Source organism: Dermacentor albipictus, chromosome 2, assembly GCF_038994185.2.
Source record: "Dermacentor albipictus isolate Rhodes 1998 colony chromosome 2, USDA_Dalb.pri_finalv2, whole genome shotgun sequence".
Lineage (NCBI taxonomy): Eukaryota > Metazoa > Arthropoda > Arachnida > Ixodida > Ixodidae > Dermacentor > Dermacentor albipictus.
Genome location: NC_091822.1, coordinates 89,440,724 through 89,458,942, shown reverse-complemented (window position 1 = coordinate 89,458,942; position 18,219 = coordinate 89,440,724). Strand labels below are relative to the sequence as shown.

The 18,219-nt window shown below is 46.0% G+C and overlaps 1 protein-coding gene across 1 annotated transcript in view; it reads right to left on the bottom strand.

The window, feature by feature from the left end:
- Positions 1–207: 207 nt before the first annotated feature.
- The window catches only part of LOC135901013 (glutathione S-transferase 4-like), a 32,877-nt gene continuing 14,865 nt past the window's right edge, over positions 208–18,219 (bottom strand). The window contains exons 4-5 of the mRNA XM_065430644.1: positions 5,204–5,374; positions 208–528 (exon numbers count right to left, since the gene is read on the bottom strand). Coding sequence (XP_065286716.1) covers positions 391–528; positions 5,204–5,374 — 309 coding nt within the window. The 3' untranslated portion in view covers positions 208–390. The remainder of the gene's footprint in view (positions 529–5,203; positions 5,375–18,219) is intronic.

Sequence of the window (18,219 nt, the reverse complement as noted above, 5' to 3'; positions counted from 1 at the left end):
TTCCTTCGCCACCTTTTATTTCATTCTACATAAATATTTACCCCCTTATAACTATGCAGTACAAAAGATGCACACATTTAAAGGAATATTAGCGTCCTCCGTCATTCTCTCATGACCAGGTATTCATTTTCGTTCAAGCAGCAGGTCGCCATACCTTGTTATTGATTTCAAGGTGGCCGACGACATCCATCCAGTGCTTCACCTGGAGCCTATGTCCGACTCAGCATGCTAAGAAAGAATGCACAAAAATACAAAAAAGCACTTTCGAAAGTGCGCTTTTTGCCAACATAGCTTGTAAAGATTGCTGCGAATGAATTGGAACGTATGTTTGGTTCATCGACCAAACAGTACTCGGCCATCCCGCCGCGCACTTTATTAGCGTGTCTGGGACTACTTCAGATCAGCCAACTGCCCCTTGTACTTGTCTATGGCTGGCTTGTAAATTTCCTCAAAGTAAGGCTGCTCGCGCTTGACTCGGTCGTAGTAGCTTGCCAGCTTGGGAAATTTCGAAGGGTTGATAAAGATGTTCTGAAATGTAAAGGAATCAGACAATGAAGAACTTGTTAGGTCAACTGTATGGGCAGCAAAAGTTCGCAACTGATAAAGACAGTTCGCAGGCACTGGTAGCAATATACAGTTCATGCCAACCACGGCCAGACAAAGGCAAAGTAAATTATGTGCGACGTAAAAGAGCTGCACGCTGGAAAGACCGCCGTGTTGTGTCTGCTGGAGACTATGTAACTTTTTAGCTACACAGCAAATGACAAAACAGGCTTACTTGCTAAACAAGGTGGCGTTGCCGTTTCGTCGATTAGAAGCTGCAAGTAGCTAGGGCAATAGCAGGCACCTGATATAAGCGAGGCAGCTATTAAACTGGAAAGGCTTAGGATTGAGGATCAACGGCGAATGTCTCTACAGCCTTCGGTTTGCAGACGGCACTGTGCTGTTCAGCAACATAGTGGACGAGTTAGAACAAATGATTGAGCACCTTAACAGTGTAAGTGTGAGTGTGGTTGAAGAATACTATGCAGATTATAAAGATAATGATGAATAGCCTGGCAATGGGAAAAGAGTTCAGGATCGCCAGTCAACCTATAGAGTCTTAGAAGCTGTACGTTTACCAATGTCAGCAGGTAAAGTGACAGGGGACTCTGATCATGAGAAGGAAACTTATAGTAGAGTAAAAAAACGTTGGAGTTCACACGACATACATTGTAGGATCCAGACGGGGAGCGTGCCACTATCATTGAAAAGATAGGTGTGCATTGAATTCATTGTACCCGTGGTAACATATGGGGCAGAAACTTGGAGGTTGGCAAAGAAGCTTGAGAACAAGTTAAGGACCGCGCCAAGAGCGGTGGAAGGGAGACTGTTAGGCGTAACGTCAAAAGACAGAAACTGAACTGTGTGGGTCAGAGAATAAAAGGGGATAGCCGATGTTGTAATTGACTATAAAGGAAAACAATGTAGCTGGGCAGGCGACGTATTCCGTAGGTCAGATAACCGGTGGACTATTAGGGTTACAGAATGGGTGCCAAGAGAAGGGAAGCGCAGTCGATGACGGCATATAACTAGGTGGTGGGATGAAATGAGGGAATTCACTGGCGCGATTTGGTATTGGTTGCCCACGGCATTGTTAATTGGAGATAACAGGGAAAGGCCTTCGTCCTGCAGTGGACATAATGTAGGCTGATGCTAATGACAAAAATGACGAAATGGGAATGGGAGACGCAGATTTCGCTGCCTCTTGGCCTTAAGTGTTAGAGAAAAGCAGCTGCCAAACAGCCCAAGTGTACAGATTGTGGCCTACGGCACAGACCAATCTCATTCTCTGGGAACACAGTTTAGCATAGGTTTTACTGCAGAAGTGGGTTTTTTCGAGTTTTGTAGCATACTTCCATTTCAAGGAAACTATATCACCCGACATGCCTTAATTCAAAAATAGTGTTGCTAGAATATGGCATTGTAACTGCATAAAAGTCCCGTAATTGGTCTCGCAATGTTAACATGCTGCTAAGTGGATGTCGTAAAATATAGGCTGCCTTTGGATAGTGCCAAGGCGCAGAAAATATGCAGATAGGATGTGGATTATGTCGTTTTGCGTGCAGGAGAGATCACATTACTCGTGTTCTCTTGGATCGTCCTCCATCTGTAAACTCACAATATAAATGTAAACGCAGCATTTCAGCTGTTATCATTCATTTTAAGTATATTAGCAAAGTAAAAACCTAATACACACTGCCAGTAAGTTAACCCTGATTCCTAACCGATACGGACCCACAAAAACATGAGACAATATGGCAAATGATTTATGATAGATTCGTTTACAATATAGCATTAAAAATTGCCTACGTTATCTAAGATTTACTCCCAAGCTGTATCGACAATTATAACGATATTCCAAGTATGCTGGCGTACATTTAGAGACTTTTAGGTAACTGTAGCGGGTATTTTCAAAGAATGTGGTAATACTGCACAGGATGCACAAATATGTTGAGTTTGCGCATGAGTGTAACCATCTGTACTACCCTTGCAGATGTGCCGGTCACCAGCTACAATTTCTACAAACTTTCGCAAGGAAACAGCAAACGCTACCTAAATAACTTTACTGCAACAAAGACCATACGCCTTCAAGCATGTCATTGTTTTGCTAAACCGAATTTATTTATGTCATTTCTCCTACCATTTGAAAGTAAGTAGCCAGTTTTGGTTGCTCCTTTTTGGTAACTGACGAGAGACGCTCGTCGCCGAACGCTAATTCTATCTCCCAAGTACCTTGCAGCATTGCCGAAGGCGCGAGGCGTATACACTGGTAATATGCTTACGCAGTGGCATATAGTTCCGGGCGTGACTTTTTGATTATTGCCGGGGTTAGATAGCTTACATTTTGTTTGGTAAATTATAAGTTACAGCGACACGTATCATGTAAATCTACCTTCACCGTGATAATAATACAGTCCGGAGTCCGAAACTACCTTCTGAGAGGATTAGCTCACCTTGATGTGTAACCGTCTGCGACACACGGCCACGCCAGCATTTTACTGCCCGTCTCTGCTTCGAACGTTCGCTACCGTCACCCTATCAGCGCTGACACTCACAGACAAAATTGCGCAATGCGTTGACAATACAAGCCTGTTGGTCATCTGCTACCCACACTGGTAGAAACTGTGATGTAGGAAGTGTAGTTTTCATGCTACGCTAGTGTCATCAAAAAACGGCTTTGTGTAGGTAGGCGGAGCTAAACATTTTCTACACCAGTTGAGGATAATGACGACTTCCTACACTAGGTACATCGTGTAGCCAGTGCAGGAAACAAACTAGCCCTACTGTGACGGTTTGCGCCGGTAAGCGCAGTGACCACCCTAAAGTGGATTACGTATCAACATAACAGCACTGACACAGGACAGACTGCCCACTTCGATCCGTTTTAAAACTAGAACTAAGTTTTACAATCCACCATGATTTAGTCTCATCTCACGCTGTGACCAATGCATTAGCTGTGGTTTGTCGTGAGTATTGAAATCAGCATTTTTGTTTAGATGCCGCTAGCACTACAGAGGAGGCGCCAAGCCATAAAGTTGTTTGACTTCCATTTCGCAAATGGCGCCACAGCATTAGCACTGGTGATGCGTTGGCAATGCGGAATGCTATGAAGGCCTAATTGTTCACTGCATCATTCATTTAGTACTCCTTTGTGGTATGGTACGTGATGACGGTACCGAGTAAACGCCAAATATGCGCCGAGCAGACGATGGGGTGTGGGCGAACATTTATTTTGCGCGTTAGCCTTTACTCTTGTGAAAGGAGGATGGAATGAACTGCCCAGAGAGCATGTGGAAGAAGCAAGGCGCCGCTGCTGCATTTATGCAAACGCCACTTGGGGTGACAACACCAGAACATTTGGTATGTAAATCCGCCGGCCATGGAACCTTTAACGACAGGATGGCAAGCAGACGTTGAGCAGACGACGCCGTGAAAATAAACACGCCTTCAGGAGAATTCACCCTTCATATTGGGTAAGGAGTCCCGCAGCTCAAATAGCGCAGCAAGATGCTCCTTAAGACGCATGTGCTGTTGCATGAGAGCTTTGTGGTGATTCTCAGTGAGATGCTGCGCTTTCGCGTTTTTCAACATCTAAATATTTTTTTGCCGTCTTATCCCCGCTCTTGGAATTTACTCTTCTTCCACAGTTATTAAATATTTCATTGTAATTATTATCTAAGCGATGTTTTACTACTTTTATTTTTTCTATTACATTCAGCCACGGCAACTTATACTGCGGCTGCAACAGACGCCGTGGAAACCTAGGCTGGTTCAGAAGAGGAAATGTTGGTTCATTTTTCCGTTGAGGCATAATGAATGGAACATCTTTAACTGTCTATATTCACATGAACAATGATAAGATAGAATTTAAAAACAAGGTTCAGCTCAATAGGTTGTTGTGCAATAGAAAAAGGGAAATTTGAATTTGATGCAACATGCAATTTCTCGCTCGGAATACGTTTGGTACGCAGACCTGCATTCCTTTAACAGTTTCATCCTCTAGACTGTTCAGAACTACACGCACTGAACAGATTTCACAGCAGTTGTCTGCCGTAAGGTATTAAGATGGCTCGGATTAGTACGAATGCCACACTGTTATTTAGTCCTGTAAATATTTAATCCGCGAATTTCTATACTATGTATGAGCCCGTTCCTTAAAACCTACGTCCTTTAAATCAAATTGAGACATAGCAAAAGTATAAACTACGTCATAAGCTACATCATATCTTCCCCATGTCTACATCATACACTACATCATATATATATATATATATATATATATATATATATATATATATATATAAATAACATTTACCTGGAAATGTAGATGTGTACCTCAGTTTGTCTTTTTCCATGCCTATAAAGATAGACGATTGTGACACCTATACTTATTGCTCAGTTCTGAAGTCGGACAGTTGATGCCTCAATTCCTTATTGTTCTTTCATATATTGATCATTGTAAAACAAGCTACTGATTACGTGAACCTCAAATACCCCACTGACATTTTCAACAACTGATTATCTCTAGTGGAAGAAATGCCTTGAAATTTCGATACGTCCGTTGCCAACGTAAATCATTTCTGTATTAGGCAGCTCTATAACAACAGGGGCCGTAGAGATTACTTGCAATTGAGGTGGTCATGACACGGTGAAGCATTACCTCGAGTACCGCAGGGATGCGTCCGGCCAACGCCATATCGGCGATGGTGAAGGTGTCGCCAGCCGCGAACTTGTCGTCACCGATAAGGTGCTCCAGCCCTCTGGCGACATTGTCTTCCAATGCTGCAATCTCTTCCGTCGGCGGCTTGGTCTTCCGACGTAGCATAGGAAGCTGCACCAAAAAAAAGAAGTCGCAGTTTTGCTCGCAAGGTGAAGTATCCATTACGAGATCAAATTAGTGCACAACTATAAGAATTAAGGATAGTAGTTTTATCGGCTATGTAAACTCGGAAGCCCTTACTTATAACTGAATTAACGAGCGTATGGTTTCAGCGCACGACCAAACGTGAACCGATCACATTCAAGGAGTGCGCACACTCGCTGTCAAAACGCTGGTGTGAGAAACGTGATAAGAGCAGCAAGCGAAGTGACCTTCGTGTGGTCTACCTCTTCAACACGTGAGCGTCGATCATACAGCACGTACAAAGGTGTGAGACGTCTGCAGATAATTTTCAAGATACGGCGGGCGTGGCCACCCCTCCCTCCCACCCTGCCTTCCCGCTTGCCTCCATGGGGGGGCGAGCTCCACAACTGGAAAAGCTGGGGCCACCGTCGCCGTGACGTGCATTGAGGAATCACGTGGACACAGCGGCCGCGTCGGTTGCTTCGGAAGCGCCGAAGCCAGCTGAAAACGAAAGTTAATGTCCGACCTACGCTGCGGTACTGATTAAGTGGTGAGGCGTTTCCGCTTTGGGTGGCGGCTTGACACTGAAACTTGACACTTGACGGCTGACTTGAAAGCACTATAATAGGTGTGACTGCCTTTGGAAGCATGCAGTATTGTAGGCTACTGTTCGGTGCCGCATTTCCGGACGTACGCAACAGAGTCCGGTGTCAGCCTTATCTACACGTAGCCGCAAGACAGGAAAAAGCCGCGTAAAGCTTGGCTCGCGAAACTTAGAACCGGCACACAGCCATCGTCTACAACTGGGTTATGCAGCAAGCACCGACGCAAGGAAAATTTCTTCTATGGCGCCGGGGCTGCCATGGTCGGCGAGTAGGAGAAAACGCGCAGTGAGATGCTCGCGCGCGCCCGCTGCCCGGCTAATGTCATAATGGTTTGGTCTGTGAACTTGTTGATGCTAGATACAGGCAAGTTCACTATAATTGAAAGGGAGCAGTAAGAAGCACATTAAAAGATGCATGGCATATGGTCATGTTTGTGTTATGAATTAAAGCACTGGAATACGGTACAGAAGCAGCGGGAAATCGCACGCTGCGCAGAACACCAGTAAACATTCAGTGCGACACAACTTGATAAATAATACTTAAACGTCCTAGAATTTTGAACATAAAATAAACGTAATTCGTCGCGACGGCACATCACAGTCGCCGTAGGCGTCGAATTCTCTATAAAGAAATTATTTTAAAAGAGCTCTGGCAACATCCGCGCAACAATGGTTGATTGTGTACTGTAAAATGCTCATGCTCTGCGGCCTAAAGCTCACCCTACGGCGCGACAACGCACTCGCAGCGAAAGCGAAACAATTTGCGCGGACATGCATGAAGATGCCCAGTCTGTCGCTGCGAACCCGTGCGATCGCTGCATTGAGGCTTCATTGTGTTATGTTCCATTTGGTTATACAGACAGCCCACTATAAGAACATACGTCACATAGTTTGCTCGCAGTGTTTGCCTAGCTTTCGCGCAAGAAGCCGCTTCGGGAGTCTCCATCGTGGCGATCACGCGCAGTGGTAGTCACTGTACGTATTCAATAAACAGATAGTGTCTGTAAACCATTTTGTGTTTTCAGTTTTCCCAATAATAATATTTCGACAGTCAGAATCTTGCCCCGTTTTGAGAGTACTTACAGAAATGTCCAGGAGGCCTGCCACGTGATGGTGTTACTGAGCGCCGTAGGCCAAACCTATCAGGAGCGTGCCGCGTGATACTTCATACTACGCAAGAGAGGCGCTGCCGATAGATGGCAACTCCGTAAGCCCTCGCCCCCAATATGGCGCGCTATATTGAGGTGCAGTCATCAGTCCCCCTTGCACCCGGTCGCGAAATGTGCAGTTGCAACCGTTGCACATGGCCACCCCCCTCTCCCTACCTCCCACCCCCATGGCCTTTCGTGTCAAGGAAAACGGCACGTTTGCCCTCTGCTTCCCTTCGTTCGCGCAAGCCAGATTGAGCCGCAATCGGCGGCTTCCCTCCCATGCTTCACTCGCATACTGCATACTACGCGCGGCGACAGTGTTATCACCCTTGGACCTTGTACAAAACATCACGACGACAGCGACAGCAAAATTTCGTTTCGAGCGTCGATATTGAAACTTGTACTCGTTTGTCTTGGTCGGCTGACCGCGTTTCACCGCCCTACAGAAGCTATCGCTCAGCGCAGGCCGCGCATGCATGTATCGGGAGTTTCTCGAATGTTATCTATTGTCCTATACGCTCTCTGTTCTCAATGAATCTTGCGTAATCTGACTGCATGTGTGCGCGACGCGAATTGCATAGTGCTTTCTTGAAGACACGCGGGCACCAGCGATTGCGTTGGAACAATGAATGACTCATGCGTGAAAGCCGATGTGCTTGACCCTCTGAGCAGATTTTCGACGACCGCCCTCGGCGTTCACCGCTGTCGTTGTTTGAGTGTAGCATGTTTTTGATGGCACATGTTCGTCCAATAAAACGATCATTACGTCACTCACAGTTTTCCTGCTTTCTTCACCATCACTATTATGCGACAATATAATTGCTATCGCAATAACAATGAAGACTTCTTTCGCTTGATTTACATGAAATTGTGATATAGGTGAGGGAACACAGCGCCGGCTGCCGTGAGTGCCACGAAAGAGAAACGTTGGATACTCGCGCTCGCATGATCCGCTGCGCATTATTGCTTAAGTGAGACGACTTTGTTTGCATCATGTGTGGCTAACTTCCTTCGGAGTAGATTAATTTTGAAATTTAGGATGTGCTTCCGACGCAGTCGCTGCCCATTTAAAGACGACACCTCTTGAGGAGCGCAATATACGCGTGAAGATAAGCAGTTAACCAATTATTCTTTTTGCCTTAATTAAATGACAAAGAAGTTTCCATAATTCAATGAATATTTATTTCCGCTACAGTCCCCAGAAGGCTATAGAGGAAAAAGCGGTAACTCATCGAGCTCCTGAACCTTACACTGTTCGGCAAACGTGCCAATTAAGACAAGAAGGATAAGAAAATTGACCATAAAGATTATGCGCAGGATTGCAACAGCTAGTCATAAGTTAGCAGAAAGACAACGTACCTTAAAGAGAAAGCACAAGACAATCAAATAAAATTGTTAAAATATACAAATATAAAAGTTATACAATCAGAAAAATTACAGCGCGAGTATGTATTCAATGTACAAACACACAATTCGCACAATTACTGTGTGTGACAATATCGGAAATGGGTGCATTCGTTGGCAAAGCGCGCTCAGTGCACCACTTTAATAATTTCAGGCTGTTAATGGGCGTTATGTGTGAAACATACACCATCCAGAATTTAAGGGTGCTCACGCGCTTCCATATTTCAAGCAAGTAAAAAGCCCTAATTGTCCATTTCCCAGCGGTTTGCACGAAGTCATTGCTAGAGTACGCAATGTGGTCGCAGTAGGATACGGATGTCAACTCCAACCTGCTACTTCATGTACTATCGCGCTCAATATCACCTGCAACTCAAGAGCCCATTTTTCGTATTTCTTTTATTTGTAGTCGCTCCAATGGTTCCATACAGTGCCCGTATGGCAGTATGCAAGCACCTAAACAAAAAATTGCTGAACTCCATTCCGATTACTGGTAGCACACTGTTTACACGAAAATTGGTACTGGCCATTCTTTGTTGATGTGAAAGCGTGAAATGTGTCAGAGAGTGGAAAATTGGATGCAATTCCCCTCAATGGGAAAGCTGTCGGAAGTGCCGAACGGTAATTTAATGTAACCGAACGGTAACCGAATGGCTGTCTCTCCAAACACATATTTCTGAAAGCGTCGGTAAGTTATCTCAGCCATTGTCCAAGCTTTGGTTCCCTTTGCACTTGGAGCCGCTACGTGCGCGAAAACGGTAAGACCAGACGTTTCCCAGGTTCACACTGCAATCTGATGGGTTCACGGGCCTATACGGACGACATCGCCTTTTTCTGTGCTGATATGAAAAGTGTAATGACTGCGCTTGCCATAACGCAGCATTTTAGAGCGCAGCTCTTTGGCGTCCGTTCCTGGGTTTCGCGTCGTCGTCGGCGTTGTCGTCGGCCTCGTAACCAGCTCCGCCCCCCTTTCATCCCTCCAGCGCTAGCAGCGACCGACTGATACCGCTGGATGCCGCTGACGCCGCTAGAGAGTCAAGATAACGTGACTGCATAGAACACCGTCGCCGCCATGCAGAAAGAGGAGGAAAGGGTCCCCCCCCCCCCTGTTCTTGTGTGGCGGATAGGGTGCTCTTCAGTTGCCGACGCGCCGGTTATTTCACGCAGGCCCCGGCACGTCGACGAATATGTGACCACCTTCCCACGGCTAGACCTGGTCCTTAGCGCTGCGGAAGCGAGGGTATCATATTGTTTGTGTCGGCATCGGCGGCGTTGTCCCTGAAACCAACTCCGCAGCTGGGGTTGACTCACTATCGGCGTCAGCGGCATCAGTCAGTCGCTGCTATCTCTTCCCTCCTCCCTTTATCGTGTTGTCCGCTTGCTGCGCGCGCTTCTGCCCCCATCGTTTGCCGCTGGGTGTACACGCCGCCCCCCTCCCCCCTCTTCCTGCGAGTCTCCGGTTGTCAAAGCGCCGGCTCGAACTTAATTCCTTTCTTCGCTCCTCCTCCAATGCAACCCCTGTGCGGTGGCAATCAGAGAGCCAGATTGGTGGCGGCAGATCTGTATATGTGCACCGCCCGAGCCGAAATTGCCGCTGCCGTTCTCCCTGTGCGGTGGCAATCAGAGAGCCAGATCGGTGGCGGCGGATCTGTATATGTGCACCGCCCGAGCCGAAATTGCCGCTGCCGTTCGCCACTGCGAAATTATCTGCCAGTTCTTTCTGAGCCATGAGCGAGACGACCGATGGAAGTCCTCCGTCTGCTGCTGCTGCTGCCGCTAAACGAGCTGCCAGAGCAGAGACCCAGCGCCGTCGCCGTCAGAATCCAGAGGTGCGTGCCGCCGAAGCAGAAGCTTACCGTCGCTGCCGTCGAGATGATCCAGGAGTACGCGTCGCCGAAGCAGAGCTATCGAAAAGGTGAAACAGCCTATTTGCTGCGCTCACATTTCGCATTAGGAAGTAACGTAATCGTCGGTAATTTTTTTTTGTACAGTTAGCGGTGCAGCTCTTCTAAAAAGCTCAAGATTTCGGTTTGAACTATGATGTGAGGTTGTTGTATTCATATAGGAGGTTCATATAAAGGTTCAAATTCCAATGGCGTACAGGCCGCCATTGGAATTTGAAGCTGACAACGTTTAACGTTAGAAACGTTAACTAGTGAGGCCAGCCTAGCAGCCTTATTGGAGGAATTAGAGGGTAGTAAATGGGATATAATAGGGCTCAGTCAGGTGAGCAGGACAAAAGAACCATATACAGTGCTAAAAAGCGGACGCGTCCTGTGCTACCGGGGCTTAGCGGAGAGACGAGAACTAGGAGTCGGATTCCTGATTAATGAAGATATAGCTGGTAACATACAGGAATCCTATAGCATTACCGAGAGGGTGGCAAGCCTTGTTGTAAAACTTAATAAAATGTACAAATTGAAGGTAGTACAGGTCTACGCCCCTACATCCAGTCATGATGACAAGGAACTCGAAAGCTTTCATGAAGACGTGGAATCGGCGATGGCTAAAGTCAAAACAAAATACACTATACTGATGGGCGACTTCAATGCCAAGTTAGGCAAGAAGCAGGCTAGAGACAAGTCAGTGAGGGAATGCGGCATAGGCTCTAGGAAGAGCATGGGAGAGCTATTAGTAGAATTTGCAGAACAGAATAATATGCGGATAATGAATACCTTCATCCGCAAGCGGGTTAGCCGAAAGTGGACGTGGAGGAGCCCAAATGGCGAGACTAGAAATGAAATAGACTTCATACTCTGCGCCAAACCTGGCATCGTACAAGATGTGGACGTGCACGGCAAGGTGTGCTGCAGTGACCACAGGCTGGTAAGAATTCGAATTAGCATAGACTTGAGGAGGGAACGGAAGAACCTGGTAGATCAGCAGCCAATCAATGTGTTAGTGGTAAGAGGGAAACTAGAGGAATTCTGGATGCAGCTACAGAACAGGTATTCGGCTTTAACTCAGGAAGGGGACCTTAGTGTTGAAGCAATGAACGACAATCTTATGGGCATCATTAAGGAGTGTGCAATAGAAGTCGGTGTTAACTCCGTTAGACAGGATACCAGTAAGCTATCGCAGGAGGCGAAACATCTAATCAAGAAACGCCAATGTATGAAAGCCTGTAAACCTACAGCTAGGATAGAACTGGGAGAACTTTCTAAGTTAATTGACAAGCGTATGACAGGTGACATAAGGAACTATAATATGAATAGAATTGAACAGGGCTCTCAGGACCGGAGGAAGCCTAAAAGCAGTGAACAAGAAACTAGGAATAGGCCAGAATCAGATGTATGCATTAAGAGACAAAGCCGTCATTATGGTTACTAATATGGATCACATAGTTCAAGTGGCTGAGGAGTTCGATAGATATTTATGCAGTACCAGTAGCACCCACGACGATAATGTGAGAGAGAATAGTCTAGAGGAATTTGAAATCCCAGAAGTAACGCCGGAAGAAGTAAAGAACGCCTTGGGAGCTATTCAAAGGGGGATGGCAGCTGGGGAAGATCAGCTAACAGCAGATTTGTTGAAGGATGGTGGGAACATTGTTCTAGAAAGACTGGCCACCCTATATACACAATGCCTCATAACTTCGAGCGTGCCGGAATCTTGGAAGGACGCTAACATAATCCTAATCCATTAGAAAGGGGACGCCAAAAACTTGAAAAATAATAGACCGGTCAGCTTACTGTCCATTGCCTACAAAGTATTTACTAAGGTAATCGCAAATAGAATCAGGAACACCTTAGACTTCTGACAACCAAAGGACCAGGAGAATTCCGTAAAGGCTACTGAAAAATAGGCCATATTCACACTATCAATCAGGTGATAGAGAAATGTGCAGAATATAACCAACCCTTATATATATAGCTTTCATTGAATACGAAAAAGCGTTTGATTCAGTCGAAACCCCAGCAGTCATGGAGGCATTGCGGAATCAGGGTGTAGACGAGCCATGTGTAAAATACTGAAAAATATCTATAGCGGCTCCACAGCCACCGTAGTCCTCCATAAAGAACGCAACAAAATCCCAATAAAGAAAGGCGTCAAACGGAGATACGATCTCTCCAATGCTATTCACAGCGTGTTTACAGGAGGTATTCAGAGCCCTTTCAGTGGGAAGAATTGGGAATAAAAGTTGATGGAGAATACCTTAGCGACTTGCGATTCGCTGATGATATTGCCTTGCTTAGTAACTCAGGAGAACAATTGCAATGCATGCCCACTGACCTGGAGAGGCAAAGCAGAAGGGTGGGTCTGATTATTAAACTGCAGGAAACTAAAGTAATGTTTAACAGTCTCGGAAGAGAACAGCGTTTTAGAATAGGTAGCGAGGCACTGGAAGTGGTAAGGGAATACATCTACTTAGGGCAGGTAGCGACCACAAATCCGGACCATGAGACTGAAATAACCAGAAGAATAAGAATGGGCTGGGGCGCGTTTGGCAGGCATTCTCCGATCATGAACAGCAGGTTGCCGCTATCCCTCAAGAGAAAAGTGTATAGCAGCTGTGTCCTACCAGTACTCACGTGTGGGGCAGAAACCTGGAGGCTGATGAAAAGAGTTCTGCTTAAACTGAGGATGTCGCAACGAGCTATGGAAAGAATAATGATGAGTGTATTGTTAAGGGGTAAGAAAAGAGCAGATTGGGTGAGGGAACAAACGCGGGTTATTGACATCTTAATTGAAATCAAGAAATAGAAATGGCCATGGGCAGGACATGTAATGCGGAGGTGAGATAACCGATTTTCATTAGAGGTTACGGACTGGATTCAAAGGGAAGGGAAGCGTAGCAGGGGGTGGCAGAAAGTTAGGTGGGTGGATAACATTAAGAAGTTTGCAGGGACAACATGGCCTAAATTAGTACATGAGCGGGGTAGTTGGAGAAGTATGGGAGAGGCCTTTGCCCTGCAGTGAGCGTAACCAGGCTGATGATGATGTCGATTATGTGAGGTGCACAATCACTTTCCAGGTAATCATTGGAAGCACACCTTCAAGTACATAGGTATACCCATCTCTCATACGCTAACAGCAGACCTCACGAACTGCTCATCGGAATTTGCGGATGTATGTACATCATCAGACTAACAGTGGTAGCAGTTGGGCCACATTGAGCTGAGCTGAAGCTTGCAATATGTTCCAGGCATCCCTGTTTATGTCTTGCAAGTGCCACACTCCTCACTGCTTATTTTTGCAAGCTTTCCATCTCGTGTTTGCTACTTCGGTCCGTAGCTGACGTGTTGAAGCCGTGCGGCGTCATAACCGTTTCCTTCCTCTTGAAAGCGGCGGACTCGGCCCGGCCCACCTCCTCGTTAGGCGACTTGTCTTCCAGTTATTCCATTTTTATTATGTTAATAGACCATTATGTTAGTAGACCAGGTTTTCCTAAAGGGTGATTTTTAACGTTTCTACGTGCTAAAGGCTCGCTTTTGTCATGGCTTATATTTTCACAAGCTCATTAAACGAATTCTGCAGCACTTTTAAACACATTTTTGCATGTTCCCTTTTACTGCTTACTTTGCCTACAATGGTATTTACCTAGATGTACTCAAGCGTGTCCAGTGAATCGTCATGCCCTCAGGTGTCAAAACGTTTTTCTTTAAATTTAAGAGAGAACCTTTCCTGTCGACATTTGTTGAAGAAAATGGGTTGTTTCGTGCCTTTGTCTATTACAGTGATTTGTGCCTGCGTGTTGAAAGTACTGATCAGTGTTTTGTAGATGGAAAAAAGGCTGCTGCGGATTTCAACGAGACTTGGGAATGTCACGGAGCAGAACTGCAGCAAGCCTCTGGTGCTAGTATATTGCAATGAAGGAAGTGGCACTGTGATCACGAAAAAATAGGATCGGGCGCTTGATGCCGTGCTTGTCCGCGACATTCCCAAGTCTTGTTTGAATCCGCCGCTAACCATTCTACTCGGCAACAAAGGTGTACGACGCCTGTCTTGCATTTTAACGCCTTGTGTAGGTCCCATCCTGGCACAAGGGCTGATAATTCAAGGCCGAATCGCTGCTTTTTGGTAATCGAAAATCAATACCTTTTCGAAGCGGCAAGCTCGTCCGACGTTATCTGTTTTTTAGAGGTTGGCAGACCACGCCAGGCTGCGACAAACCTCAGTATCCATAGTGTGACCCTTAGCACCCACTACAAGCTACTGTGTCTTCAGAAGTCGAACAGAGCGAGCACCAATGCAGCTCAACCTTGTAGCGTAATGCCGTCTACTTCTGAGTCCTCGTCTTGTGCAAGAGGCATATTTGAAGCATAGTGCTTGGGTCATTCTTCACGTCTGGGTAAACAAACCGCTCCTAACCACCAAATTTTGCTGTCGGCCATAGACCAGATTGAAGTGCCCTGTAAAACTAGGCCACCTAGGTTTTCTTTTACATAACAGTGGTTGCACTGAGAAAAGTTTATGCTATCTTGAATTTCTGGGACACTGTTTATGACAAACTGCTGCCACCTTGTAGCGACACCTCGGATCCAACTAAGAGCCACCGTTGAATTGGTCCGAAAATAGCATTTCAAACTATGGATTGCCTGAGTGACAGCTATGTGCTTTGCAAGTGATGCACCCATCAAAGCTTCGGTAACCGGTAAAGCCGTGGAAGTGCCAGCTCTTTTAGTGGAGCAACTCCGGCTTTCGCCATGAGCATCTTTACAGGTGCTCCTTCGTGGTTCTGGTTCAGGTTAGTCAGAGCACCATAGGCTGCTTTGCCTGCGTCCGTAAAATTGTGGAGCTCATATCAGTGCACGGCGCTAGTTGGTCAACAAAGCCTGGGCACTCAAAGAGTCTTAATACCACGCATTTATTTGCACCACGTACGCTCCAATCCCGGTCGAGTTTTGTCAGAAACTCGCAACTCCAATCCTGCCCCATTTGCCAAAATTATTTGAAAGAGAATCTTGGCGGGGAACAGAAATGGATCTTCATCACATAGAGGGTCGAACATTCGAGCGAGGACCCGCAAGATGGAGCGTTTCGTTCATTGAACTCCTTGTAAAGATTCAATTACCGAAGCTTAGGTTGCGTGATCTGGTGTTCCACAGTACTCCAAGTGCCTTCGTTTGCTCCTGCTGTTTTGTCCGTCCTTTCATACTAGTGTAGTTAGGCACCCACTTTTGCAACTTTATTCCAGCGTCTGCGAATATTTCTGTAGTGTGGACGTATAGTTCGCAGGAGGCCTGGTGACCATGTATATTTCATGGTGACCATGTCGCTAACATAAAAGCAACTTGCTAACTTCTCAACTAATGGACAGTTGTTTCCGGATACGCGCTGAGTGTAAAAAGGTGCTTGCCGTCGTGCCTAACTGTACGCTGGTCATGCGGCAATTGTGCACCTGATGCATGTCACATATTCCTCTTGGCATTTTTGTTTCAAACCAAATGAATCTCAGGGCGTCCCTGACACATGGTTTGATTCCAATCTTCAACAAGATTTTCTGAACGTGAGCCACGATTTTGAACTTGCGCAGGTTAAAGCACAGCAACACCTTCCACTATTATTGCTGAGGTTAAGGCCTCTTTCCAGGAGGTTGTTCAGTGAAATCATTCCAGTGTCATGAAATGACGAATCGTAGGCGACTCAGAGTTTACTCGTGGGGAGCGATTCCCTGATTACTTCAAGTTGGGTCATATAGTTCTTTGTGATAATCATTTCTTCCATGACGCGAATTGGTTTCGCATGACCATCCTTAAGATGCTGTCTGACTGCTGCATCGCAGCTAAGCAGAACATCTTTCTTCTCAGATAGGCGATGAAGGAAGCCGCGAAACTCCCTGATAGCTAACGCACGATTATCCTGCAGGTCTGCTTGCAAGTCGTTCCCAGGAAGACAAGCTTCATATCTGTTACCGCGCAAGTCAATGGTTTCGGGGAAAGCTTTCAAAAACTTGCTTGTCATGGGAGCAAGCCTCAAAAGCCTCTGTGTTCCCTAAGCTATTGAGCTGCCAAAAGGTTTGCTCTTTTAAGGATACAAAGACAAATGTCTCCTTATTACAGACTTTTTCTTGTGTGGGTGGGTGAACGGGCTCATCCTTGCTTGTTGGTCCTTGCAATGTCCAGCCTTGACAGCTTCCATAAAAAGGAGAGCTTTCCAATTACCCTCGCAAGAGACGTATTTTCCGAATATCTTCGACAACAGGTCTTACGCAATAATTAAGCAAACAATTTCTTGGTGAACGTTCGGGAAGTAAAGAGCATCAGCAAATCATGGGCCACGATTGTGTAGGCCTTTGGTTATTGCGTGGTCTTTTGACACTTCAACAAGGACTTCACATATGTGTGCTAATTCCACTGCTTCTATCACGTGATAAACACTGTCGCAATTAATTTGTCAGTTTACTTCCACTATTCTTCGACCAGTACTTCGCCCTCCACCTGTATTCTCAAGAACGTTGACGTTAAGGTTGATCTTTCCTAACATTTTGAGGCCCCTCTTTCTTGAGACACATTCCATCCTGCAAGATCGCTGCATACCGTTATGCAGCATACCTCTGATGTAGCATCAACCCTTGGCACCCTTTATCGAATAGCCAAGCTCTGAACGTTTGCAGAAGTATGGTGTGCATGCTACTTCGCTCATTTCCGCCTGACAAAGCCCACATGGAAGCACTGCTCGTTGCCAGTTCTGGTGGCGTATTTACGGGAGCACGTTTAGCGGCCATTCTGGAACACATCGAAGAAGCATATCTTCCTTGACAATTGGAGCAGCTCACGTTACCTGTACAGCCCCTTGCTCGGTGTCCCTTGGTTGTACACTTGAAGCAGCAGCCAGCCGTCGACAGAAGACGGTTTTCCTCGAAGGTATCAATCCATGCGTTACAATCACGCTTTGAATGTTTCTTCTGGCAAAAGACGCACACCTCCTCTTTCGTCATGGTGAGCATCATAGCCCTAGCTGCTTTTGAGCCATAATACCCTACATAACTAACTATGTTTTGTCATGGCGTCATTACAGAGGTCTGCGCTGATGCAGAGAAAACCTGCAGAAGATGCTTTTTCCTGGCGTTACCAAACGATGCGTCAAAATCCTGCAATCAATGTACCTTCTGGAAGAAGATGCATGCCTCCTTCCTCGTCTTGGTGACCGTCATAGCCGTAGTTGCGTTTGCGCCACGATACCTTACATAACTAACTATGCTTCGTCATGGCGTCGGTACTGAGGAGTGTGCTGATGCAGAAAAAGCTGCAGATCTTTTTCTTGACATTGCCAATCGGTGCGTCACAATCCTGCGCTGAACGTTCCTTCTAGAAATATACGCACGCCTCCTCCTTCGTCATGGTGAGCATCATATCCGTAGTTGCGTTTGCGGCATGAAACCCTACATAACTGTCCTTTGTCATGGCGTTGTTTTTGATGACTTTGCTGATGCAGAAAAAGCTACAGAAGACGGTTTTGCTTGAAGTTAACAATCGCTACGTTACAATCATGCGCTCAATGTTCTTTCTGGCAAAACACGCGCGCCTCCTCCATCGTCATGGTGAGCTTCATAGACGTAGTTACTTTAGCGCCATAAAACCCTACATAACTAACTATGCTTCGTCATGCTGGTGTTATTGAGGAATGTGCTATGCAAAAAAAGCTACAGAAGACGCTTTTGAATGAATGAATGAATGAATGAATGAAGTAATTAATTAATTAATTAATTAACGGTTGTTATTGGCGCAAGGACC